The 27,468-nt window shown below is 38.1% G+C and overlaps 2 protein-coding genes across 8 annotated transcripts in view; one reads left to right on the top strand and one right to left on the bottom strand.

The window, feature by feature from the left end:
* armc2 (armadillo repeat containing 2) overlaps positions 1–21,113 on the top strand; it is a 55,664-nt gene extending 34,551 nt beyond the window's left edge. Inside the window, exons 11-18 of the mRNA XM_088927309.1 lie at positions 2,049–2,194; positions 2,832–2,931; positions 13,979–14,291; positions 15,436–15,558; positions 16,516–16,629; positions 17,352–17,481; positions 17,862–18,016; positions 19,774–21,113. Coding sequence (XP_088783435.1) covers positions 2,049–2,194; positions 2,832–2,931; positions 13,979–14,291; positions 15,436–15,558; positions 16,516–16,629; positions 17,352–17,481; positions 17,862–18,016; positions 19,774–19,928 — 1,236 coding nt within the window. The 3' untranslated portion in view covers positions 19,929–21,113. The remainder of the gene's footprint in view (positions 1–2,048; positions 2,195–2,831; positions 2,932–13,978; positions 14,292–15,435; positions 15,559–16,515; positions 16,630–17,351; positions 17,482–17,861; positions 18,017–19,773) is intronic.
* A 1,010-nt stretch (positions 21,114–22,123) lies between these two features.
* The window catches only part of sesn1 (sestrin 1), a 75,649-nt gene continuing 70,304 nt past the window's right edge, over positions 22,124–27,468 (bottom strand). For 3 of the 7 annotated variants that reach the window (XM_088927246.1, XM_088927268.1, XM_088927295.1), the window contains 7 exons: positions 27,182–27,364; positions 26,103–26,333; positions 25,477–25,708; positions 25,031–25,143; positions 24,727–24,917; positions 24,428–24,572; positions 22,124–24,209 (listed from right to left, as the gene is read on the bottom strand). In XM_088927246.1, coding sequence (XP_088783372.1) covers positions 24,123–24,209; positions 24,428–24,572; positions 24,727–24,917; positions 25,031–25,143; positions 25,477–25,708; positions 26,103–26,333; positions 27,182–27,364 — 1,182 coding nt within the window. In that variant the 3' untranslated portion in view covers positions 22,124–24,122. Of the gene's footprint in view, positions 24,210–24,427; positions 24,573–24,726; positions 24,918–25,030; positions 25,144–25,476; positions 25,709–26,096; positions 26,334–27,181; positions 27,365–27,468 lie in introns of all 7 variants that reach the window. The other 4 variants (XM_088927260.1, XM_088927286.1, XM_088927252.1 and 1 more) reach the window with 2 other exon arrangements.

Here is a 27,468-nt window from a genome sequence, read left to right on the forward strand (position 1 = left end):
TAAAGCTCATGACTCAGCTATCAAAAAAACAACTGGATTCTTGAACAGTGTTCTCAGGATAGATGAATCAAAGGTAAAACTCTTTGGACTCAATGAGAAGCATTATGTTTGGTGAGAACAAATGCTGCTTTTGAACAGAAGAACCTCATTCCAGCCTTCATGCATGGCAGTGGGAGTAAGATAGTTTGGGGGTACTTTAATGTGCCTCAGGACCTGCTTGTCATCATTGACACAACCATGAATTCTGTATGAGATCAGAAGGTTCTAGAAGAGATCCACCTGTGACCTGAAGCTGAACCAGCAGTAGGTCTTACAGTAAGACAGTGATCCTAAACACACAAGGAGATCTACAAAGAAAAAATTCCATGTTTTATAAGGGCCTTGTGAAAGTCTGGACCTAAACGCCCATGAAATGTTCTGGCAGGACCTGAAGCAAACTGTCCATGCAATGTAACCCTCAAATGTCTCAGAGCTGAAGCAGTTCTGTGAGGAGGAATTGGGCCAGAAACCCTTAAAACCGATGTGAGAGACTGCTTAATGGTTACAGGAAATATTTAATTTGTCACTGGTGCTCATGGGGGTGCCACTTGATTATTAAATCTTGCATCATTTAAGGATAAATGAATTATGTTTTGTGTTATTTGTTTAATCAGGTTAGCATCTCCCTTATGGATATTTGGATTAAGATCTAATAAGGTTCAGGTTTCAAATAGGGGGTTCATAGGCTTTTTCTCAAACTTGATCATCAGTGTTATCATGAGTGTCACATCATGGCATATCATAAGACGGATGACTTTCCAGGTGGAAATGGGGTATTTTCTGAAAAAAAGAGGCTTTGGCCACACCAAACACATTGTGTTCACATTCCTGGTTCCCTCAAAAGGATCTCAGTCATCAACTTTTCAGATCCCTCTTACCTAACCTTCCTACTTTGGATCAAAAATGGCATGGAGCAGCATCTGCCTTCTCAAATTCAGGCGGGGGGAGTTGACCCCTTGAGATGATGTGGATGGGTTCCCTTGAGACTAATTTGGTAGAAGGTCTCAGTATGACATCAATTACGAGGCCCCTCAGTCATAACTACATTCCTTTTCCAGGGCCTGGGTGAAGGCATCCCATCGTTTTTTGCTATTCCACCCATATCAGATCAGGGACAGAATCTTGATTTCTTGCTCCGAGTTCATGAGACATAGCCATGCCCATCCCATTATCTCACACTTAAGCACACAACTGTTATTATAAGGCCCATGTTTTACATAAAGTTTTTTGATAACTCCATAGTTCTTTCCCAAGGAAAAAATCAAATATTTAAAAAACCTCAGTGTTATTAGAGTATAAATTCAATATACTTTTCAGTATATCCTTATTAAAGTATGATGTACAATGTCAAATAAGGTCCAATTAGCTTGATTTAGTTTTTAATTAAATATGACGATAAGAAAGACTGACTATTCATTATCAGCATGTTTGTCATTAGATATACAGGGATTCTCAAGGGTCCTTTGCTGTGCCAATAATTACAGTGTCCAGTTTTAGCCATTTATTTTGATACCCTTTCGAATGTGCTTTGTTAATTTGGAAACGGTGGTATCAGCTGTGTCAGTAATTGCTGAGCTCCACTTATCCAGTTTCCCCTTCATATTACTGACTTATCTTTGTAGTTATTTTCTTCCCTATTTGAACCACAGATCTGGTGACAAATATTCTTCATTTATTTAAAATTTAAAATTTGGTCCTGGAAAGTTGCAAAAATTCAGGTATTATTGAATACTTTAGATTAGAGTACAGAGGTAACATAAAATATGTTAGTTGGAATGACAATCAGAAATAATTTTATGCAAGATCTTTCAAACATAATTATGATATTATTATTGTGGTATTTTTTAACAATAAGAGCCTATTTTCTATTGTTAATTGACATGGAGGGATGCTAGATTTGGTGTCAATTCATTTACAAGCTACTAAAAGGTTATGCATACACTATATCCCTTTCATTTATCCTTTTCGCTTCATTTGTGATATTTTCTTACTTTCATATGTCCTTTTAGCTGACAGCTACCCTAAGAAATTTGGCTGACCTTCCACAGTCCCGACTGGAATTCCTTTCTAACAATGGATTTCCAGAACTCTGTGTAATATTGGAGCAACACAGCAATGACAAGGATATCTGCATGAACGTAGCCAGAGTATTGAGGTACTTTACTAAGCTTTATAACTTCAGCAGTGATTAAGATGGTATTTTGTTTTGTCCAAGCTTAACACGTAATCAAAAATGTTTCTTATGATCACACCTGTGTCTGGATCTAGATATTTTTGTAGTCACTTATGGATAAAGTGTTAGAAAATGTTCCAAAATTAAATATTGCTATATGTAAAGATTAAACTTTACCAGTGTTCATAATTTGCTGTATGTATTTATCTTGTGATGATAAAATGTTTTTTGAATATATATATGTTACTGTCTATATTATGTCGGGATAGGATCACACTTGACATTACTACATCAAAGCTTTGTTTCCTGGGCTCTTTCGTGGCCAGAGATACCTTCCGTGTGTGGTTTGCATGTTCTCCCTATGACTGCCTAGGTTTTCCCAGGTGCTCCAGTTTCCTCCTTTCCCTTCTCCTCCACCTAGACATACTCTCCAGGTCACTTGGTGCCTCCAGTCTGTCCCATATGCATGTGTGAGTGGGTGTGTTTGGCCTTCAGGGATTCATATGTTCAGTCCTATTTTCAGTACTGTAAATGTTTAGAATTTTCAGAAATAAATTTGTACCATGTTTGACTGTATCATAGTTTATAGACATAAGCATATGTTTGTTTGTTTTTCCAGTAAACTCTCTTCTTACACTGAATGTTGTGCAGCACTGGCCAGCTGTGCAGGCTGCTACCGATTATTCTTGATACTGCTCAACAAGCACCAGAGAAAGAAGGTATGTGTAGTGAACCCTTTGCAGTTATCACACTTTATTTCTTCACAGTATTCCCTCATGACTCCCTTCAGCATGTATCAGACACAAAAATAACGTTTTGGAAATAGTAGAATGTAAGAGAACATTTCAAAGTGCCTTTGAAGCCGTCTTAGATTATAAGATGATCTAACACTCGTAAGAAGATCTTTCTAGAAATTATTTAAATTCAAATTAAATTATACATCCAAAAATCCTGGTTTACAAGGGGCAAAGAGCTAGTTTCACTTGATGGCATTCATGAGGGGTTATACATACAGGAGTTATGAGAAGGTATTTCAGGTGAATTGACCTTGAATGTTGTCACAGGAGATTATTAATTTTAGTCTTTTATTATAGAGATTATTATTCTTCCATTAATACAGTACCTTCCAAGAGTCACTTTTGAAAGAGCCTCTTCCAAGACTTGAAAATTCTGCCATTAAGCATTCCTTAATCAACCTGACAAAAATTTGCACCCTCCTAGTTGGTAAAGACTTATTCTAAAAGATTTTCAGCTGTGATTGTTGCCAAAGGTGCTTCCACCAAGTATTGACTGATTGATTGAAATACTTATGCATATGAAGTCAACATATTTTAGGTCAACCATGTGAAAGTGTTTATTTTGAATGTTCAGTTCTTGATTAAAAATATTCACTTAAAATGTACAAATGTATTATTTTTATTTCAACCAAATGAGACATCATTGGAAGGAGCTGAGTGCTTGAATGCAAAGGGACTGCTACCAAGGGTTTGTATGGAGGGTGTTGGGTGCTATTTTGTTATATTGCTCTGTACTGGGTTTGTCTTTGTAAAAAAAAATGTCAAACTAAAAAAAAACTTTGGATTGTTTCATGAAAAAAAAATGAGGTATGATTGCAATCATGTCCTGCTGTATCACATGTTGTTTTTCTATCACATGATATCACTTCATGTTCTAAAAATACTAGTGTGCTTTTTTTCTGATGGTAAAACTCAGTACTCATCATACAAGCCTGTTCCCTATGTATTTCATGTCAAGTAAGTTGGCAGCACTTTTCATTGTGCATGCTGCAAGTGAATGTGTAGAAGTCAATTGCATTTATCAGTAGTCCATCGTATTTGTATTATCCTGAAATCTAACTGGATAGCTGCCAAGCTCCCGGGACTCTTCTTCAGGAGAAGGCACAGTAAGGTGTTGGGAAAACTTTAGGCAGAGTTAACACTCCTAATGATAATTCAGTGAGGATTATGTTTAATAAATTGTTTAAATTCAGTAAAGAGTATATAATATGCACAACTAAACAAATATATTGGACTTTTTACATATTTCAGTAATGTAGGGATTCTGCCTTGACTTAAGGATATATTAGTTTTTTAGGAGGTGTTCTACTTAACAGTTATAGTACTGAAATAAACTAGTAGCTCTGTCTTTCTACTTGTCCTTGTATACTATGGTTTACCCTCAGGAGATGCTTATTCTTGAAAGCCACATTTATGCAGGCAGTGTTGAATATTAGTTTTTTTGACATTTTGTATCCTGAAGATACCAGATTGATACAACATCTTCAACTGCCTCTTAAAACTGATTGTCTCACATTTTGTACTGGTAAGATACACTTGCATCCTTTTCCTGGCAGGGTGGCCATTATACCAGTGAACTTAAATGTCTTAATGATAATGGACTCTACGCTGGAGAGTAGAAGATTGTGCATCTTGTAGATTGTTTCACAGCAATCCCCTGCTTGCCTGCTGTCTTCACAGAAGTCTCTGACCTTAACCATGCTGGTGCATGCTACTGCTACTGCTAAATGTCTCCTGTGTATATAAGATAAGATCACTTTATTGGCCATATACAGTTTCCTTGTATTAGGAATTTGCTTTTTTCGCATATCCCAACTTGCTCTCCATGAGACACACAGACATGGAGAGAAGCCTGGGGTCAGAGCTCAGGGTCAGCAATTTATACAGCACCCCTGGAGCAGTTTGGGTTAAGAGCCTTGCTCAGGGGCCCAACGGGTAGGATTCCTCTGCCGGCTGCGGGATTCGAACCGGCAACCTTCCAGCCACAGGTGTACCCCGGTATGAGCAAATACCATGTATTTGTTTAATTTGTCTCAGCCTTAGATTTTCAATGCTTTGTGACCTCCTTATGACATGGAAAAAAATGAACATATGCATTTACAGTTGAAAGATAGTTTTAAAATACAGACAGACTTTGGACAAGAGGAACTAAACGCTTTTAAAACACCTCTTGTGGAAATTGTAACTGAAATTTTTAATTCCATTTGTGTAAAAATGTATACATATACTGTTTTTTTTCAGTAAACCACTTGAACAACTTTCAGTGAGTCTGAACCCGTGTCTAAACAAACTAGAAACAAAGCCAGAGCAGGAGGCAGGTGTGTGTTGACATGGTTGTGAATAATGATGGTGCTCTGGCTAAAAGCATGGTTCAAAATGATCAGGAATTGCATCAGGTGAAGAGAATATAAATCTGGGTAATGAAACTTGCATGCTTCTGACCATTTAGTGACAAATTTGAATGTCATGAAACCAGATACACACGCGTAATTATGGAGAAAATGAATCCTGGCTGCATGACGTGTTGAAAATGAAGCATGAGAGAAGAGCCCTTGGGAAAATGGTCATGGAAAAAGCTCTATTTGGTTAAGCTGCATTTAATATTTTAGAAAAAGCTAAAAATTGTGCATTTCAGTGTGATATGTGTTGTTGAAAATTTGAACACATTATCAAAAATGAGGGGGAAATTGTTCGTAAAAGATCCTAAAATCTAGTTGAGGCTACAGAAGTACGTGTCTTAATAGTTACATACTGTAACTGATCTGAACTTTTTTTGAGACCACAAATGTGTTTGAATTATTGCTTTATGAAAATAATGAAAAGGTCAAGAATATTATCTTTAAAATGTTTCTCATGGATAATACTGTATATGCAAAGTGGGTTCAGAGCAGACACGGCACCATATCCAAAATAGCTATAGCTGTGAACTCTACTGGCCCAAAAGGCTCTTCTGCCACGGCTGAATTCTACACTAAATCTCAAGGGGGTGATGTCACTTCTGTAACATTTTCACTAGACTTTCACTGTGGGTGTGTGAGCACAATTAGTAAGTCATGAACTCCGATTCTGAAGCCCCACAGACGACGAGTTCATCAGAGTGGGACTGTTTGAAAAATTGAGGCCAAATAATAATAATAATAAACTTTATTTTATATAGTGCCTTTAAAGGTGGCTTCTCAAAGCGCTTTACAGAATGACAACAACGATAAATAAAAAGAATGCACAAGATAAAACCCTGCATAAGACCCTGTCACCCATACAATGTAGACGGGCTTGGGGGACAGTAAGGAGAGCAGAATTAGAAGAGCGAAGGTTGCAAGGTGGGGAGTAGGTGGATAATATTTCAGACAGGTACTGAGGTGCCAAGCCATGCAGAGCCTTATAGGTGAGTATGAGGATTTTAAAGTCTACACGGAATTTGACCGGAAGCCAGTGCAAGGACTCCAGGATAGGAGTAATGTGATCATTTGCAATAGACCTGGTCAGGATTCTGGCTGCTGAATTTTGGACATACTGCAGTTTGTTCAGAGTAGATTTAGATACCCCAGCGAGTAGAGCATTACAGTAGTCAATTTGAGAAAACACAAATGTGTTGATCAGCTTTTCAGCCACAGTTAGTGATAGCATAGGGCGTAGTCTAGCGATATTTCTGAGGTAAAAAAAAGATGTTTTGACAGTATGCTGCACATGTGGGTCGAAGTTAAGCCAGAATCAAGGTTTTTCAATTTAGATTGAAGCTCAAGTACAGAACCATCTACAGATAGGGTTATAGGACTGGCTTTACGGAGTTGATGGGGGGTGCCAATAAGCATGACTTCAGTCTTGTCGCAGTTAAGATGAAGGAAGTTTTGAGTCATCCAAATTTTTATGTCAGAGATGCAATTAGGTAGAGTAGAGACAGCCACATCAGTGTCAGGTTTGGTATGGATGTATATTTGAGTATTGTCAGCGTAGAAATGAAAACTGATGCCATGTGATCTTAAAAGCTGACCAAGTGGAAACATATAAATGCTGAAGACCAAGGGGCCCAGTATTGAGCCCTGAGGAACACCAATCTTAATAAGACCAATTTCAGACCTGTACCCATTAAGAGAGACAAAGTGACAGCGATCAGTGTGGTAAGATTTGAACCATTTGAGAGCAGTGTCAGAAACTCCAAACACAGTCTCAAGACGAGAAAGTAGGATGTTATGGTCAACAGTGTCAAAAGCAGCACTGAAATCAAGAAGGATGAGTACAGAAAGAGAACCAGAATCAGAAGCTATTAGAAGATCATTAGTGACTTTGATCGGGGCAGTTTCTGTGCTGTGAAGTTGACGGAAGCCAGATTGGAAGGGTTCGAAAAGGTTGTTTTTCATGAGGTGGTTATGTAACTGAAATGTGACAGCACGTTCTAGAATTTTTGCAAGAAAGGGTAAGTTGGAGATGGGGCGAAAATTTTTAAGATTGTTGAGAGCCATGTTAGGCTTTTTTGGCACGGGGGTAATGGCAGCAGTTTTGAGGACCATTGGTACAATGCCAGTGCTCATGGATTCATGTAAAATATTGAGGACAATGGGACAGAGAGAAGAGAAACAGGACTGGAATAAAGTGGTGGGAATGGGATCTAAAATAGATGTGGTGGGTTTCATGCTTGTAACTAGTTTATTGAGGGATGCTGAGTCAAGAAGAGAGAAGCTGGAGAGAAGGGAACCAGAGAAGCTGGATGAGGAGGAAGGAGGTATGGAAATGATATGCGTAGTGGAGAGAATGTGATGCCGGATGTTGTCAATCTTAGAACTAAAGAAATCTAAGAATGTGTTGCAAAGTTGCGATGAGGCAGGCAATGTGGTGGTGGCAAAATACAGTATCATGATTTGGTATTTTAACTAAATTTATTGGTATTTACTAAAAAAAATGCTTGTGGATGTTAATGTTCCTTGTACTTCTGCCCTGCCATTCTCATTCAGGCCTGGGACCTTGTGTTTAACTCCTTCTAAACCCCAGGAAAACAGAAATTCTTCAGAGGCCCCTGTATAGTCAGAGGCTTCCATTGCACTTCCAAAGAGCAGAATGTTGCATACTGTAGATTGTTGTTTTTTTGTATTCCATTTGAAAGGATCAGTTAATTGTATTTTCTTGAATAAATATATTAAATAAATTAGAATTTTATAACATTAAATATAACTTTGCTGTATGAGGTGCTATTACAATTAGAATATATAATTTTTAAAATTCTTTCATAAAGGCATTATTTAAGCCATAATTCATTTATGCATAAATCTAGAGGGCACTGTATTTAAATAGGATTAACAGCAACAAAGAACCAAAATCGCAGAAGAGAGCACATGGACATTAATACTATAGTGTTTAAATTCACCTTAAAGTTTTGTTTTCTTGTAGGTGTTCATTAGGAAACCCGATTGCATTTCATGTAGACAAAAAATGTTTTCTTTCCATTGATGTACAATTCTAAACAAAATATTTACCAATTCATTCCAGTGAAGACACAAAATACAAACATTACTGTACTGATTAATACAGTAATAAAACTGATTAGTATCTATTAAAATCTCATTTATCCTTTTGAAGCGTCTCCCATTACAGTGGAGATTAATATGAACAGAGAGATTTCAAGGTATTCAGTGTTTTAAATTATTAATTGAATTGGGCTTTTTAATTGAATTGGTTTCCCTAATAGGTCTCCATCTTCAAGACTAAAAAGGTTATGTTTTTAAGCTTATCAGAGTAGGACTGATTCAAGATCCTCAATATCTTTTTTTTGTAACCAAAACTGGGTATAATCTAAATGAGGTCTTCCTTGTATATTGTACAATATTAGCATATCATCCCTTGATTTAAATTATATGCTTTTAACCATCCTACCATTCTGTTTCTGTTTTTTGTATTGGTTTCCCATATTGTCTAGAAGACCACAGTTACATCAACATGCATTTTCATCCTCATTTTTTCCCATCTATTAATTGCAATGTATATTACTTCTGCAAGCACATAACATCCTGTACTTGTCTACATTACATGTTATCTGTCAGGTGTTTTCCTTGACCTAAATTTGGTCTTTTTGAATTTCCTTTGAAGCTTCTGTAGTGCAGTGCACTGTTGCACTAATTTGTTGAACTCCATTGCTTTAACAAGATACAGTTCATTCGTAATCATTTTATCTTAATTGATTTGGGCAGTTGGTTTCTAACCTTTGATTTTCTTACTCTTTGAACACTGTTATTCAGTGTTTCAAGCAATTTCACTTTAAAATGTTGCCATCTATTATCTGCTGACTCCAAATTGATCCTCTTCGATTCTTCTTTTTTTAAACTCTCATTTCTTTATAGTTTGCTTTCCTGAAATTGTTAGCCTTTGCTTTGGATTCCATGTGTAGAGATTCAAATCCTACTTCAAAACATAACCATATTATAATTGCACTTCTCTGTTTGTTCTGTCATCTGTTTTCCTCACTCTTTCTTGATTGTTTGAAAAGGCTAGATCAATACACAAATCTCCAGTAGTAAAAACTGACAAACTATTTGAGAACATTGTTTTTTAGTTATTTCTGCTCTTTTAGAAGATAGTAGGAGCTCTGCTCTTCAGTGACTGGCACGTCTTTGTCCTCTCCACTTTTTATCTTACTTTGTTTTTATGTTTTATTTATTTTATTTTCATTTTTCTATGTTTTATTACGTCCATCTTTTCTCACCAACAACCGTTCAAGTGCTGGATGATCAGTGACGATCTGATGAAACTCATCAAGGTACTGCTTTGCTGGTACTGTTTTCTATGGACTACCTGGCTCTACCTGTCCATGGCTGGGGTGCGTGTGATGCTGGCATCGTTGGCTTGAAATATAGCTGAGAATTCCAATTAACTTTAAGATCCAAAGATTTCCAACCCTTGGATACACTGTTTGCCAATCTTCCGCAAGACATTGTGTTCTACAAAAAATCCGAACTTTAATCAGAAAACTAAGCGCAAGCATGGCAGGAGGAGGGGACTGCGACAGAGGCTCCCGCGGAGGGGAAATAAGCTCTGGCTGCCCACCATCATTCTATCGAACGTGTGCTCACTGAGGAGCAACCTAGATGAACTGCATGCCGGTGTGCGGTTCCTGCACGGGTTTCGGGATGCCTGCATTCTAGCTTTTACGGAAACTTGGCTGGACGAGACTGTGAAGGACAATGTTGTCAAGCCTGAGGGGTTTGCTCTACACCAGCTGGACAGGGATCCTGAAAGCACAGGTAAACATCATGGCAGAGGGGTCTGTTTGATGATAAACAACTGCTGGCGTCAAAACATCACCATCCATGAGAGCGTGTGCACGCCTGACATCGAACTGCTCACTGTCTCTCTGCGCCCCTTCTATCTCCCTCGAGAATTTCCTCAGCTTTTTATTACACTTGTCTATATCCACCCTAAGGTGAATGCAGTAAAGGCTTCCAGTATAATTTTTGATGTTAACCAGAAACTGGACGCTATATCCCCAGATTCTCCTAAATTTATTTTAGGAGACTTTAACAGCTGCGCACTAACTGTCTTATAACGTATTACCAATACATGACCTGCCCCACGCTGTTGAATACAATAATCGATCGTTGCTATGGGACAGTTCCTAATGCCTGCATGTCCCTCTCAAGACCTACACTGGGCAACTCCGGCCACAACACTGTGCTTCTCAGGCCGATCTAGCAGTTGCTGTTCAAGAGGATCAAACAGGAGAAAAGAACAGTAAAAGCCTGGGACACGGAGAGCACTGAATGGCTTCAGGATTGCTTTGACTGCACGTGATGGGACGTGTTTAAAAACACATCGGAGGACATTCACAAACTCGCTGTTGTGGTATCGGATCATATTTCTTTCTGCGTCGACTCTATCATCCCTACCGAAACCTTTAAGGCTTTTTCCAATAACAAACCCTGGGTAACAAAAAACCTTTATCATGTTTTCCTAAAAAAGAAATTGGCTTTTGCTCAAGGAGACACCCAGCTCAGGAAGGAAGTGCAGAGAGAGGTGAAAAGGGAGATCAGGAAAACTAAGGAACAGTTTAGGGTGAAAATAAAGAACACCATGACAACAGGTGACACCAGGATGGCATGGCAATCATGGTCAATATCCCTCAGAAGCGTAGTGGCAGCACTGTACCTCTGTTAAATGGTATGGACGGGTAACACCAGGCCAATGATCTGAATGTGTTTTATACTCGCTTTGAATTGAAAACGACAACCACCTCAGCTCATAGGATATTCACCCTGTATCTGGAGAGTTTTTTTAATATTGACACAGCAGAGGTATGTAGGATTTTTAGGAAAATCAAAATAAGGAAAAGTGCAGGTCCAGATAATGTGTGTGGTAGGGTCCTACAATCTTGTGCAGCTGAGCTTTGCAATATTTTTTAGTTTTCTCTTCCAGATGTCCTTAAACTTACAGATCATTCCCTCTCTGTGAAAGAAATCCATCATTATTCCTATTCCTAAAACTGCCAAGCCTAGTGGCCTTAACAGCTACAGGTCGGTTGCCCTCACATCTCTCAATGAAAACACTTGAGAGAATAGTTAAGAAGAAACACATTACAAAGAGCACACAAGCCCTCATCGACCCCCTGCAGTTTGCATATAGGGAAAGGAGGGGAGTAGATGATGCAATACACACATTGTTCAATCTAGTCTATCAACAGCTGGACCAACCAGGGACCTTTGTAAGCATTTTATTTGTTGAAAGAAACTCTCAAAGTACTTCAATCTGAATGACAACCTGATAAGATGGGTGCTAGACTTCCTAATTAACAGGTCTCAACAGGTCGAATTGGGGAAGTGCTTATCTGACATTCGTTACACATCAGTTGGAACACCACAGGGCTGCTGTACATTTTGTACAATAATGATTGCATAAGCAAACACACAGATAGACAGTGTATTAAAGGACACAGAATACTATCATGGGTCCATTCTAAATGATTTTACTAGCTGGTGCAACGAGTTCTCCCTAAATTTAAATGTTTCAAAAACAAAGAAACTGGTTATTGATTTCAGGGAAAATACAACACCCCCTCAACCCACTATAATTGATGGTCATCCTGTTGAAATTGTTGATGACTACAAGTACTTGGGACTGGTCATTGACAAACTTAAAATGGGACAAAACTCGTGACACTATCTATAAACGGAGACTCTTCTTTCTTAGGTAACTTGGCTACTTTAAGGTAGATCAAATTGTTCTTCCACTTTTCTACAAATCATTCATTGAAAGTGTCTTAACATACTGCATCACTTGTTGGTTTGGCAATAACGGTAATTGTAATAGGCTGGGTAAATTAGTGAATATAAGTGGCAAAATAATCGGGAATAATCAAATCAACTTGAGTATCCTTTACAAACAGAGGGTGACTAAGAAAGCCAAAAGCATCATGGAGTGTGTGTCTCACCCCCTCCATTGTGAATTCACACTTCTCCCATCTGGGAGACGCCTCTGTGCCCCCAGGTGTAAAACAAACACTCAGGAAATCTATCATTCCCACTGCAATGACACTCTTAAACAATGCAAAGTAACTACCTTGTCTCTTGTTTCTTTTCTCCTGTAACACTGCTGTATTCTCTTCCCTTTTGATAATGTTTATTTGTCATTGTGATGTGTTTGACTGTGCCGTAAAACAAATTTCCCCCAGGGGACAACAAAGCTTGAATTTAATTAGTTTAATTTGCTGATGTCCTTGATATTTTTTTTAATTTGATGAAAATTTTGCATCTCCCCAAATAACTGATTCTTCCGACATACTGATAAGGTCCTTATTTTATTACACACATTTTACTCAATAACTGAATTCGGTGCCCTGTAACATACAGTACTTCTAACACTAACTCCTATATTCTGTACATTTTTCACATGTGGCTTATTTAATTCATCTGTCCCAAGTTCCTGGACCTGGATGCTCTTGGTGTACAGTGATACACCCCCATCTCATCCCATCTCAGCTGTGTATCCACTAATCCTGTATTCTTCAACAGAGCCCTCAGTTATGTTTTTTGTGATTCCAGTTGCATCACAGTTAGATTCTAATGCAGTAGCTTCAATTTCTCCGTGTACAACCGAAATAGCCTTTGCAATTAAAAGGTTTCTAGTGGCTGAAGCCTTCTTCAGCACACCATGTTTTGTGTTTTCTTTTCAGTTAACATCTACTGAATTCATCATTGCATGCTATAGTGAGGATCCCTCAGAAAACTTCTGATTTCATCCCACTCTTAATTTTCTTCCCCGGGTTTGAATTTATTTTGTTATGGAAAGTTAGCTGTTGCCAAAACCAATGTCTTTTGTCCCCACATGAACAACTGAGTCTTCACCTGCCTTAGCTACTCTTTGGAATAGGTTAGCCCCCTTGGTTGCAGGGTCCAGTTTTCCTAAGAATACAGTCTTCAGCAATAACTATTTTGTTTAAGTGACTGCTGTGTGATTAAACATACATACTGATCATATCTAAATATCAGTATCTGTAATGGAGGTAATGGAGCTGCTACTTTGAGCTTCCAAGTCTTGACTGTTTCTTTCCAGGTCTCAGAGTGGAGCAAACCTGTCTTAAGGACGTTAGGTGATAGTGAAGGGATAGACAGCTGTATTTTTCTTACATTCACATCTTAAGACTAACTAATATGTGGTATTTTGTGACAATTTGGGTGCCTTCTTCTATCAGTGTTGATTTTGTCTGTTACTGGCAGGTGAATAGTTTACAGGATTATTTTTTAATTACACTCAAAAACACACATTTTTATACATTGGTATGACACTTTTTTTTAACTTTCTGCCCTTTATTGCATTGCCCTTTACACTGACTGATAGTGTTCTGCAAATCAGTATATCTTCCCAAATTGAATTAATACATAAAGATAATGTCTATTCATCATCATATTAAACTTGTTTAAGTATTCTGTTTAGAATAACCGAGGCTAAAGCAGCTGTGGTGTTTTTATTCTCGTGTTGATTTTATTTCCAGGACTTGGTGGTTCGTATTGTTTTCACTCTTGGAAACCTGACAGCAAAGAACAACGAGGCTCGAGAACAGTTCTTCACAGAAAAGGGAAGCGTTGACACGCTTCTGGGGCTTTTCCACACTTACCTGGAGATGGGTTTCACGCCAGAAGACTGCTCCAAAGATTGCAGACAGAATAACCAAAGACGTCCCTCAGAGGTGGAGGATGTTCTTATCAAGTTGATTAGAGTTCTTGCAAATTTATCAATTCACCCCACTGTTGGCACAGCTCTTGCTTCTAACCAAGAGTGTATTGATCTACTTGTTAAAGTACTCGGTAGGTTATCAGTTTTTTAAAAAAATACAATGAATGAAAAATCTTGCTTAATACACTAACTTCAACTAGACTTATCTACATATATTTTGGTTAGCTTTAACATTTAATATAGTTTGTATAAGATAGATAGATAAGACTTTATTGATCCCGTAGGGAAATTGATGATGTTGAATTAAATTAATTACATTTATTTAATATAGCAATAGTATTTTTGTTTTCCATAAATCAAATGTTGATAGTTTCACTTTGAATTTTGAGTTAGAATGAGGCTTTGAAAGCTCTTTCAGTAACTCAATTTATCAATATTGAGGTTTTACCTGTTGTATTTAGAAAGGAAGTCCGCATGTTATTCTGCACATACTTATTATTCTTCACAGCTCGTGTGCAGTGTCACCCTGCAAAGTGACATCCTGTTTTGCACATCTGTAGCGTCAGTAATCACTTACTGAAAGGTTTAGGCAGCAAACACAGTACTTGGTTTGGAAATGCTATACCACAATAAAGGACATTTCCAGTTACAGTATAAATTAAAAAATGTGACTCATTTGGTTACTGAAAGCCTGATCAGTTGTATGGTTTTACTGTTTCACATACAGACATGAAAGACAAGTTTTAGTCTCTTAAGATATTTATTACAGAATTCACACTTAAATAGTTCTGAATTAACAAGAAAAATAAACTATAACCGTTGTTGTTACTTCTTTCAATGTTTTATAACTTCAGATGTATTATTCTACAGTCGTGTAGCAATATTTGTTACATAAAAACAATATTTGGCGCCATTTTATAAAAATGCTTCCACTTAAATTTATTATATAAAAGGGTAAGAATACATTATTTTATTTCAATAAAATTATGCTGAGCTAATGTTTTAATGCTTGGGTGGTTTAGAGAAGTTGATAAGAAAAGCTTACTTTGTCACATTGCTTAGATCCAATCAGTTAATGCTGAGTTGTTGTCTTATTAAGGCTATGCGAAAGTTTCTGCTTTCAGTCTTATCAGAGCAAATGTAATCTACAAAGCTGCATCTCATTAGTACTTTATCATTCTAGATGCCAGTCTCCTGAGTGATGATAAATGTCACTGTTGCATCTCTAAGGGGCACACTAAGTCATCCTGTTTCTTTATATTGTTTCTTAACCAGAGTACAAATCGATTGATGAATGTGAGGAGCTTGTGATCAATGCTGCAGCCACCATCAACAATCTATCATATTACCCATCTGAAAACTCTGTGGTGAGGGCCAAACAGCTTCATGTTGCCGAGTGTAAGCCAGTCACTCATTGGATCCGCATTAAGGAGCAGAATGTCTGTAAATGTCAGGAATGAATCTTTATCTTACTTAAAAACACACTGAAGGTTTTTTTTCAGCAATGTCAGCATTGTTCTGTTTACAATGTCAGACTTATTTCCTGTATGTAAGCATTGATTTTATGAGCTTTACATATAGAGAATCATAATCAGAGAAGTGTGAATAGCAAATTTAAAGTAATTCTTATCAAAGGTATAAAAAGTCTTATTGTTGTTTAACAGGATTAGTGATTTATAAATATACACTTATGACATGCTGTAGCCAAGGCACAGGTGATTGCTTACAGCCTAGAAACGTCTGTAGCCTCACATAGACGGGCTGTCAGCATGCTGCCACTGATCTCTGTTTACAGCCTGTTCTCTAGATTTAAATCCTAAACTTGAATCTTGAATTCTTAAGGGCTGCCACACATCAGCCTGGTTATCGCAGTCCCACAATATATAAAAGGATTATTAAAAGTGTCACAATATTAAAATAAACAAGGCCAATAAAATGTGATGTACAGCTATGTTCTGTGATAATAAGAAATAAGGCCTTTTTATTTTAGAATTATTTTTAAAGTAATGTGATTGATGTTTTTCTTGAAAAATATTTTAAAGAATTACACCATCTCTCATTCCTTATTTAAGTATATTTTTTAAATTATAGAATCATGTTATTCTGGAAAAGTATGTTTTTATTGATTTGCATGAACATTTATACTGTAAATAATCATCTCAAAATCCTGCCTGAAGTTGGTTTAGTTGACGTATGAGTGCCCCCTTCCATATGAAAGTCCCAGCTAAGTTGTGGAGTGTGTTTCTAAACATCCCTGTTACTAATGGATCCCTTTAGGAGGGATGATTTTTAATTAAAATGACCAAATTATATTTATATTAACAACACATTTGTTTTTCTGTTGAAAACTCACAGTACTCCTAAGGTTACTGCTGAGTAATAATATGGAGGCAGTGCTGGAGGCAACTCGTGTGTTTGGAAATCTCTCACAAACTAAGGAAATCCGGGACTTTATTCTGCAAAAGCATGGTAAGCTTTGTGTCAAATGTTCAAGAACATGTGGAATTAAATATCTTAAATATCCACAGTAAGGCACCAATACCACCATATAAAAAAGCTGGCTGAAGATAGAAGAGAAAAGCTGTACCATGACATTTCCTTCAAATTTCAACCCAAAGAAGATGTATTTATGAAATAGTAATGCAACTTGTCAGTGAACTGTTTCCTATGAACATTCATCAGGCTAAGACAACATAGATCCTTGAAAAGGTGTTCCATTAAATAGTTTTTGTGTCAGTTCAAATAAGTGTTGCTTTTATTCCATCTCAGTAGCAAAAGTGTTCTTAAAGTTTGTCAGTGCTTCAAGATTATTCTGTATCATTTTGTTTCTTGCTTTACAGCGTAGTGTAGTTGTCTGTGTTTGGTATAAATAGCCTGTTAATAAAAAAGCAATGGCATGTTTCATTTTTCATCTAGTTGGGCTGCTTTGGATGACATAATATTCCAAGTCGCCAGAGAATTCATCCGGTTGGAGGGGCTCGATATTTCCTGATAATGTTTTATGTTTTTTTTTATATTCACTCTTTTTTTCCTGCTACGGTTTTCTGATATATAGGAATATTTTTATCTCATAATGTTAATCCTTTAAATAAAGGATACACTATAAAAGGATACAAAATAAAGCATTTGTTTCTTTTTTAAAGTCAATCAGTATAGGAAAATGTTATATCTGTACCTATTTATTTACCCAGTTTACAAATTCATGACTGTGCTGCTGGATTCAAAGAATCAGGATGTTTGCTTCTCTGCTTGCGGAGTGCTTATCAACCTCACAGCAGACAAGACCAGCAGAACGATACTGAGAGAAGGAGGAATCCAGAAGTAAGTTTTTAAGGATCGGTTATCAAAAAATCTAGACACCCCAGTATCCCAGCAGACATGTTGTTTTCTGTTTTTTCTGGTGCAGCGGGTCAGTGTAAATGTCTAGATCTTCATCAGTCTAGCTTGTACCAGCTGAAGGAGACTGACAGAAGCCAGGACTGACATACAGCTTATTGAAGTTGAACAGCGTGTGCTGGGAGCGAGTCATTTCAGCCATTACTAGCTGAGTCACCCTGAATGTCACGTGGTTAAAAAGCCATTTCCGTCAATGTAGGATTGCCTTTCACTAATAGACATTTCTATTTTGTATATACCAACAGGTGAAATGTCCCTGTAATTAACACTGAATGTAACTCCACTGTTATTCAACTGACTTGCAGGTTGATCGATTGCCTGAGAGACTTTGGACCAGTGGACTGGCAGTTGGCGGGTCTTGTATGTAAGACCCTGTGGAACTACAGTGAGGAAAGTGCAGCTTTGTGCTTTGGAGAAGAGGAGACAAAATCACTGCTTCAGCTTCTTTCTGTCTTTTTAGGTAGTAAGGCGTTTGCGTTTTTCTTTTTCTTTCAAAGGGTGGTGTATTATCGTTATTTCTTCAAGTCAGTTTAAAGCAAATCAGAATTTCTTCACATTTTATAGTTGTGTTATTTAAGTGGGATTCAGGGAAAGAACAAAAAAAAAGTTATTTAACGGAATCAATAAGACACTTGCATCAGGTTATTAACAATTAACAAGTTTGGTTTTTAGGATCCAAAGACTAAAATATTGATTTTGATAATCTGTGGTAGTTTGTAAATACTAACGTATTTGTTAACTTCTTAAGATGTTACCTTTTTGATAGTCTTTACAGTATTGGTGAGAAGCTCTTTAAAAAAATGTTTTTTTGTGTTTATACTTGAGGAAGTTTTGTATTGATGTAATTCCAAATATGACGTAATTGTTCTGTGCAATCCAAACTTCCCTTAAAAAATGCTGAATCTGAATCTTTTAGAGATGTTTGCAAATTTTTCTGGGGACATTGAGTTGTTGTGATTAATAATTTCAAAAGATCCCCCTTTTCAGTCTTTTCTCAAATCAGAGTCGTGCACCATGTCTTCAGATTACATAGCTGTGTACTACTTATTACTTGAGTTTTATTTTAAAATAACTATAACTATAATCCTTGAATTGAAATTAAGAAGCAAAAATGAAAAACTATAAACAATACGCTATGATGAACAATCATCAATACTGTATAACTGTACCTTAGAGAAAATACAAAGAGAAATATATTCTGCGCAGACAGCTGAAATTCTTTACTCTGTGAATAAGAACACATCAGGCACAGGGTTCCCCCAGGACCAGGCTTGGAGCTTGTACCTTGTTCAGGTTACATTTGAAATGTAACCGATATTACATTTACACCCTGCAGAAGGAAAAAAATGTAGGAGTGCCTCATACTTGGTTGTTTCCACCTGTTCATCACCAGTTGCTCAAGTAGTAAGAGCTGTTTGGACAGACAAGGAAGACACTCTTAATAAATAATTTGAGGTGATTCTATGTGTAAGTTGTTGGAACAATGCTCCTGAAACAAAGACTGTGTGCCGAAACAGGCAAACACAAGTCTAAACATGCATGTAGATCAAATACTACCGCTACTAAACATCTCAGCTGGAGCAAAGACCTGACTGTGTCTGCTATTCCTGTATAACCAGGTTTGGGAACTTTTGATCCAGACCATTTTGTCCTGTACTTCCAGGATATAAATTGATATAAATTCAGCCCTCAGTGCATGTCTTATGGCATTCCACAATTACCTGAACATCTCATTCTGTTTGTCAACATGAACTTCTGTTTTGGAATCAAGACTTCCCCTTCTTATTGTGATTTGTACACTATGTACAAAATCCCACTGTTAAAAAATCTCAAACGGTTAATTGCAAGTTTTCAGACTGAAAACATCCCGAGTCAGGCAGGGAATGGTTTTCTTTCTACACATAGTAAGAGCCAATATTGACATTACCAGGCAAATTCAGACTTTTCTTTGTAAAAGGCAGTTTCATGTTTTTTTTTTGTGAATGTATATCAGCAGCCAATTTCCTTTAGTTAAGCTTTACCTTGATGTCAGTAATGAGCTGGTGGAGTACTTTGATTATTAATTTAGTTTAATATTAGATTCCCTTGATTAATTGGACATTTTAAGATTCAGACTAAAACCCAAATAGGTCAAGTAATTTCAGTCCTCCTGTGATTTTACCACTGGGATGTTTAGGCATTTTTAGAAATATTGTATCTCACAATTTGTTTTTACAGATGAAAACATAGCAACCCACTGGAACTTGAGCGAAGACTACAAAGAGTTCCACAAGGCATGCTGGGAAACAGAGTTTGTCCCAGTGGCTCAGAAGCTGATGAACAGGATCCAGAACCAGTACTCTGTCCTGGAGCCACTTGGCACTCCGTCATAGCAAAGTCAGTTTCCGTAGACAGGGCATTAAGAGCCCTTCACACTGTGTTAGCCTTTATGCACTTTAATATCTCTTATGTGGTTTTCACATTGCTCAGTTTAGATGGCATATACAGTATGAACATTTATAAATGAAACTCTTCTTCAGTCTTAAGGAAAATCAAAAACATAAATTGCAGTAAGTGTGAACAGTCAATGCTGCACATTCTTTAACATAATTGTAAATATACAGTGTATTATGTGTATTTAATAATGGAAATAAGGAAAATGTGTTGAGATAGACCTGACTGGTAGTTTTACTAGTTTGTAATAAAGTGCAATAATACATTCCTAGACAAGTGGTAGTAATTTTCTACTGGCATGGTGTGATATCAGCACAAAACCTTTAAGAGCAGAAGATGTACTGTTAAGTGTCATCAAATGCATGGTGGGAGAAGTGTAGTTGTGTTAGGTGATTGGTAACATTTCACTTCTCCTATAATCATCTCTAAGCACTCTATTAACATGTTATTAATAATATTCTATACAGATTTAAAACATATGAAGATTGTTTTGTGACTAGCATGCAGCTAATCAACATTAGTTTATCTCAGTTTTCACATTGTTAATACTTTGATATTCCATTTATAAATATTTTGGCAATGGCTCCTGTAACCCCTAATTTAAATTGTTAGGGATACCTATGACTTTACAGTTATTCCTGATCAGCCACCAAATTGTAATCAAATACCTGTCGCCAGATTAGACAACATGATAGAATTTAATAATTGAAATAATATTACATTATTGAACAAACATGACACTGATTTGTGATATGTCACTAACCAGAACCCCTGTTAAAAGTTTTTTTGAAACACTAGTAATAAACATAATTACACCTGAAGTGTTATTTCATAACACAATATTGACTGTCTTATTACTGTTCTCTGATGAAGCTATTGCTGCTAATAACAAGGACTAAAGTATTTTAGTGATTGGATGCAGTAATGTTACTGGAGTTTTGGTTAGAGGGAACTTAAAAGGGCATACTGTAGTTGGCTACAAGAAGTGTTTACTTCTAATGTTAAAACATTAAGGGAGGACAGCAGATATTCAGCTAAACAAATTTGTTTTTATTTTACACTTTGCATTTCAAAATGACACACTATGTGCTTAAAACTGGACTGAATAAAAACATGAACTCTACAAATAAGGATAGTTGTGTTTTTTTGTCTTATGACCCATTTGCTGTTGTCCTTTCAAGCATCACATGAATCTTCCATTTTAATTTTTCCCCAAGCTTGGAGGAGTGCTTTATTGTTTTAATCTGAAAAAGGAGGGTGAAACAAACTCATTTCCACAGTTTGAAGTGCTATGGTCTTGGCATCTTATGATTTTTTTCCATTTCATCTTCAAGTATCTGTAGAGAAACATTTATGCTTGCTGGTGCTTCACAAGAAGTGATTTTAAATATGCTTTCTCACGCTGTTGCATGTAGTCTTTGTTACAAGATGCATTAGGATGTGTAATTTGAAGTTAATATACACGTTTTCCAGTTTTGAGTTACAGTGCAAGTCATAAGTGAGAGTCATAAGTGGGACAGCAGCTGGGCTCTAAACATTTTCTGAACCTGATTGAAGTGCTTCTCCTACAGATCATCTGAGTCATACTGCATTCATTTTAGGAGACAAAGTAGTAGGAAAAAATGTCTGTGATCATAGAATACTGATGACAGTGCAGTTGTGCATGAAAATCTACTAGGACCCCCCCTGCACACCGGTATTTTTAAGCCATTGCAGTTATTCATGAGAAATGTATTATTTTTCACTACTTAAATGATAACCTATTAAGTGATTGGCACATCAACCTACTTTTTTACAGAGTTCAGCTTTGTGAAAACATAAGGTTAAAATATGTAAAATTACTTTTATTGTGCACTTAAACATATTTGGTTCTTCATTATTCTATATCTCTATTCTATATTCGCACATTACATAATATCGTATCAATCCAGGAGAGTAAACACTTCTGTGTTTGGCCATTCCTAGTATGCTTGTGCATTGCTAATATATATATATTTGAAATGATACAGTACATAAGAAAAGGACCTGTGCTTGTATAGAGCTATCCAAGCTCTACTTGGATATAAGTTGCCATCTCAAACATACTGTGACAATGGGGAGGGAACTGGAGAAATGAAACATGAAGTACGTTAAATTACTTTATAGTATGTCATTTTATTTTTTCAACATTGTGTTTATTTGAATAACACAGTAATAGGAGATACAATAACACTGTATTGAGCTTATGTGTCTGTTTATCAAATTAAAAACCCACAAAACAACAGCTGGTCCTGCTTTTTTGGCTGCACAAATACAGAACTGTTCTTCAGTTTTTGACCTTTCATTTTGGTATTAATGAAAACAAAACAGCCATCAAAAATAGCAGGATAAAAATACTAAAACAAATGTATTGATCACAGCTGACTTGTATCAATAATGTATTTACAGAACCTAGAGCAGAGTAAATGGCTTATTAGAAATGTGTTTACGTGCAACTACAGTTGCAGTGGGGCAAGAGATTGTTTTTTTTTAGGATATCACCCTTCTGGAAGGCAGTTACACTCTTAAATGTTTAATGTACGAGATCGGCAATCCAGGCAAAAAAACTGCAGTGTGGAGTCCCAGACAGTCAGTTCACTGGTACCACACTCGACTCAGTTTCGACTGAGGTTCATGTCAAGTAACCAGCCTCGAGCCTGGTCCTTTTAATATATTAACTGTTTACACACACTGCACACATGGAAGCAAGCGTTCTTTCATTATGTTGACAAAACAGAACACAACCCCTGAATCAAAAATTATTTTCATTTCCAAAATGGCACTTCAGCTTCATAGTATTTAAGAATGTCTCTAGGAATACTATTTTGTAATAAACTTTCTTCTCAATTCAATTTTATATGTAATGAAAAAAGTAAGCACGGATACAAGTGATTATAATTTAAAAATCCGTTCTACAAAACCCATTTGCTTTTTGAAAGTGAAAAGACCCTTTAATTGTTTCCCCATTTTAATGCTCATAACACTGTTAACTCTAGTCTCAACAATTTTTGAAACCTTTCTCTTATGAACACCTATTTAAATTTTAAGGAGAACCCTTCCCCACCTTCTTACACAAAGTGTGGCCTGAGATTAGCATCCAACAAATTTTAATTCTCCTTTCAGATCAAGAATTGTGGTGGCAACTGATTAAACAAAACAGTATTTCCAACTTCACAAGCTTCTTAACGGTCAGGGTCAAACAAAGGTATGAACCGTTTAACTTGGCGACCGTGGCAGTGCAGTCAAAACTAACCTCTCCTTTAGCTCTGCCACCTACAAAAAAAGAAGAGTAGAACAAAAGGAGACGAGGTGCAAAATTCTGCTCAGGAAGAGCACTTACAGAGGTATTCAAATTCAAATGTAAAACGGTCAATGCTAGGTGACCTTCCGCGGAAGACATGATGGGATATAAAACACAGGTGCACTTCCTGGGGGAAGACCTTTACACTGACTTGGAAAATGTAAGTCACCTATAAGAAAATGTTTTTAAAGAAATTATACAGCAATAAAGTCCCATTCTCCAAAGTGTCTTGCTTACAAAATGTTCAAACCCCATGTGGTAGGGGAATTGAAATAATTCACTATGCACGTGTAAAAATAGGATAATTTCTTACAGTAAACCAAAGGGCGGCTCAGACAGGCGCAGTGTTACTTTCACCCTTTACCTAGCTTAAATAAAGAACTATCCGGTTGGAGGCTTTTGCTGGTGTGCAGAGCAGCACCACCACTGTACAACATCTACATGCTACCCAGCCCCAACAGCTTATTGAGCAATGCTTTCCAACGCCAGGTTTTTCCAACCTCAGCTTTAATAAAAAACAAACAAACAATGAAATTTAAATACTCCAGTGCAGCTCAGTGCACTGCCGTTAAAGCTGTGAAAAGATTCATGGCGTTTTCGAGGCGCAATGGAATACTGAAGTTAAGCGTCATCTTCGCAGTCTTCTGCTACTCCTTTCAGCGGAGAATCAGCCCAGATGTAGCCGCAGTGCATAATGGTACAATGTCATCCCCAGCAGACTGCCAGCCAGTGCTCAGTCCAGATGACTTTCAGCATCCTTCATGAAGGTTTATGCAACATCCTTTGATATGTCCACAGAAGAGAAACGGGCACTTCATGTCATGTAGTGCGTGATGGCTCTTAAAGCATAGAGCAGTTCTGCTTGCATGCGAGCTTCCATAAGAAGCAAATTAACGTGTACCTGGAAGAAAAAAACAGCAAAGTCATTCTGACAAATTCTACCAGAGGTATTAAACAAGAGACAGATTTCTTTGAACATCTAATCTATGTCCTTCCCCAATCTATGATGGACTGTTGAAGGTCCGTTTTTAGAAAAGCAGCCATTTGTTTTGAAAAACACCAAAAACAACTTATTTAAATTCACAGCACTTTAGTTTTCTGATGTAACGTAACACGTACCTTCTCGGAATGTTGGAACTGTCTCCAAAAGCTGTCATACATTCTCTTAGTGGTCTTCTCCGGACCGCAGACCACAGTCTTAATATACACTTTGAAGCTGCGGTCTAGCAGCTGGTTAATTTCTCCATAGTCATAATCATCATATCTGGAACAAGAAAAAAAGAACAAAAACAACGTAAGCTCTAGATGGGTCACAACATGCCACCAGAATGCAATGGACATATCCAGACAGTATCACGGAAAGGCACCAGCTTGTGTTTCTTCACCCACATTAATCTTTGGTTTTAAAAATCGTTCACCTTATTCCAAACATGCAGTGGATGTAGTTCCAGATTGCACGCCTCAGCATTGACGTATCCACATCCTTGTGCATGGCCATGGTGTTGTACGTCAGGTTGTATGCGATCTGGAACTTCTCATCAAGGAGCTGCCCAACGTCTGGATAAAGGCGATTGACTAAAGAGTAGCCATGGTCCTCCCAACTATAGTCCTAAAACAAGAAACGTGCACAGAACGTTTAGTCCATGTACAAACAGCACTTCATTATATGCGATTTCACTGCATTTCATAACCGCAGTAATTCATCAGAAAAGCATATCCAACCTGGGCACGGAAAGTAGGCACGTGTTCTCCACGCCTAGAGAAGTCCTTGTATCCATAACTGGGGTCCTCGAAGTGCCGAGAGACATCTCGAGTCGTCATGGTCTCATCCTCCTCTGCTGGTAGAAACACAGCAGGTCAGTTCAAGCTTTGGAATATTGGAGGTTTGCTGTAATGCTTGGCTGCTTTTATTTAACATTACATGATTCCTTGTCTGCTTAAATGCCTAAACCCTACAAAAATCTGCCTTCAGATCGCTTTACAACAGTGATTTATCTCATAGATTACGACTGCAGTCTTCAAGGGCAGAAATCCATTTTATTTCCTCCCATGCCCAAGCTCATTACATTTTTCTCATAAGACATTCCAGATAATTAAGACTGGAAACAATTCTGAGGTGCTCATCCACGCCCTGGAGATGCTGGAAGGCAGTGGGACAGCAGACCCACCTGTGGACACCACCAGCATGCTCTCGGTCTTCTCTCTCTCAAAGCGGGTGGCCATCTCCTCCTGGCTGGCCTCCTCCTCGTCCCTGCACTCCTGCAGCTGCTTCATCTTCTCCATGAGGGCTTCCACTTCACAGGAGGCCTCCGCCACCTGCAGCACAAAGAGGCCAGAGAGCGCCCGTTGAGCTCTGGAGAAAACGTTGCAGCTCGGGGGCAATCGAGCGGCACCGAAAAACTGTAAAAAAAAAACAAACGTCTGCTACACTCTGTGAAAGTTACACAAATAAAGCTATATTATAGGCTGTAGGGTGTTAATTTAGGGTTGCCTCCCACTTGAAGGAAATCATTCACGTGCAAGTTCACCAAATGGGAACACTGATGCCTGGCTGCAGCCTGAAAATACACAATAAAGGACCCCGCTAATCAAAACTGTGCTCACAGGAATTCAGACGGTTCCTCCTCTCAAACTTTTGTGTAAAACTCCATTCGTTGCACTTTTATTGCCTCCAAGTCTGTGAACTAGATTTGGCTTTTAAAAGCTGTGCTCCCACACAGCAGAGGGAGCCCCGATGTTGGTGAATGGAGACTTGATTGGGAAAAGGCAGCAGGGGAACAGCCCGTACACTCACTGAATGGTTGCCCAGGATCTCCTCCAGCACTCCGTTCCCATTGGCAATGTCGCACACACAGTAGCTGCTGACGGAAGGTGGTCGGAAGGTGTGCCCTCCCTCGCAGTGGATCTCAGGGTTGATCCCGCAGCCGAAGGTGAAGGAGGCCAGGGAATGGTAGTGAGTCAACAGCACCACCGCGTGGATGAGCTCTGCTAGGGACCAGCTATACTCCTCGGCCTTCAGCAGTTGCTACAAAGACACAGGATACAAACCTAATTTCTTGCACAAGTGTTAAAAAACAGGAATTCTGGACTGAGGAGGAAATTTATCTGTCAGGTGGCACGGTGGTGCAGTAGTTAGCAGTGCGGCCTCACAAGGCTGGGACCCTGAATTCAGTTCCGGACCTGGGGTGCCATCTTTGTGGAGTTTGTATGGGACTCCTCCACAGTTCACAGACATACTTATGGGCTAACTAATGTCTGGGAAAACTGGCCCTCGTGCGAGTGTGTGGGTGTCATGAGCATGCCCTGCGCTGGATTTGCATTCTGTCCAAGATGTATCGCCCTGGGCCCACTGTTTGCTACAATATAGGCTGCAGTGTCCCCCCCCCCCCGACTGTACATTGGATAAAGCAGTTAGAAAATTAATGCATGAACAAATAAATTCATCCACTTTTTAACTGCTCACTCACATCTGTGGACTATGGGAGGAAACCAGAGCACCTTAAAGAGACCTGCATGGACACAGCAACAATATAGAAACTGAACCCTGGACCCCAGTGCTGCAAGGCTGCTTATCACAGTGCCACCCATGAGAAAATTTAAACGGCCCAAAACTAATCTTTACTATTCAGTCTATTTGCAACAGGTTACTATAGTTCCTCTTAAACCAGCTTTGAGCACAAGAGTAACAACGACTTTCATGAATCACCCTTGTAAAACAAAAGGATTATTTAAATCAAAACAAACCTATAATGCTCAGAAAGGTGAGAGTTGGCTTCTCATGAAAAGCTAGGTTATCAAGCAATATCAGAAGGCGTCATCTTCGACTGACAAATGGCCCAGGTGACAACTGAATACGCTCCTCTGAAGGCATACCTCGATGTGTGCCTTTGTGATTAGCCAGGGCCTGTGGGCGAGAATCTTGTTCAGCTCTCCCAGATGTTGTAGCTTGGGCGGAGCCTCCTCCAGACCCTTCAACCATTTAGGGTTGCCTCCCACTTGAAGGAAATCATTCACATGCAAGTTCACCAAATGGGAACACTGATGCCTGGCTGCAGCCTGAAAATACACAATAAAAGACCCCGCTAATCAGAAGGGTGCTCACAGGAATTCAGACGGCTCCTCGGTATTCCTGCAGCTGCACAGAACATTGGGTAACTCAA

This window comes from Atractosteus spatula, chromosome 2, assembly GCF_055471065.1.
Source record: "Atractosteus spatula isolate fAtrSpa1 chromosome 2, fAtrSpa1.hap1, whole genome shotgun sequence".
NCBI classification, from domain to species: domain Eukaryota; kingdom Metazoa; phylum Chordata; class Actinopteri; order Semionotiformes; family Lepisosteidae; genus Atractosteus; species Atractosteus spatula.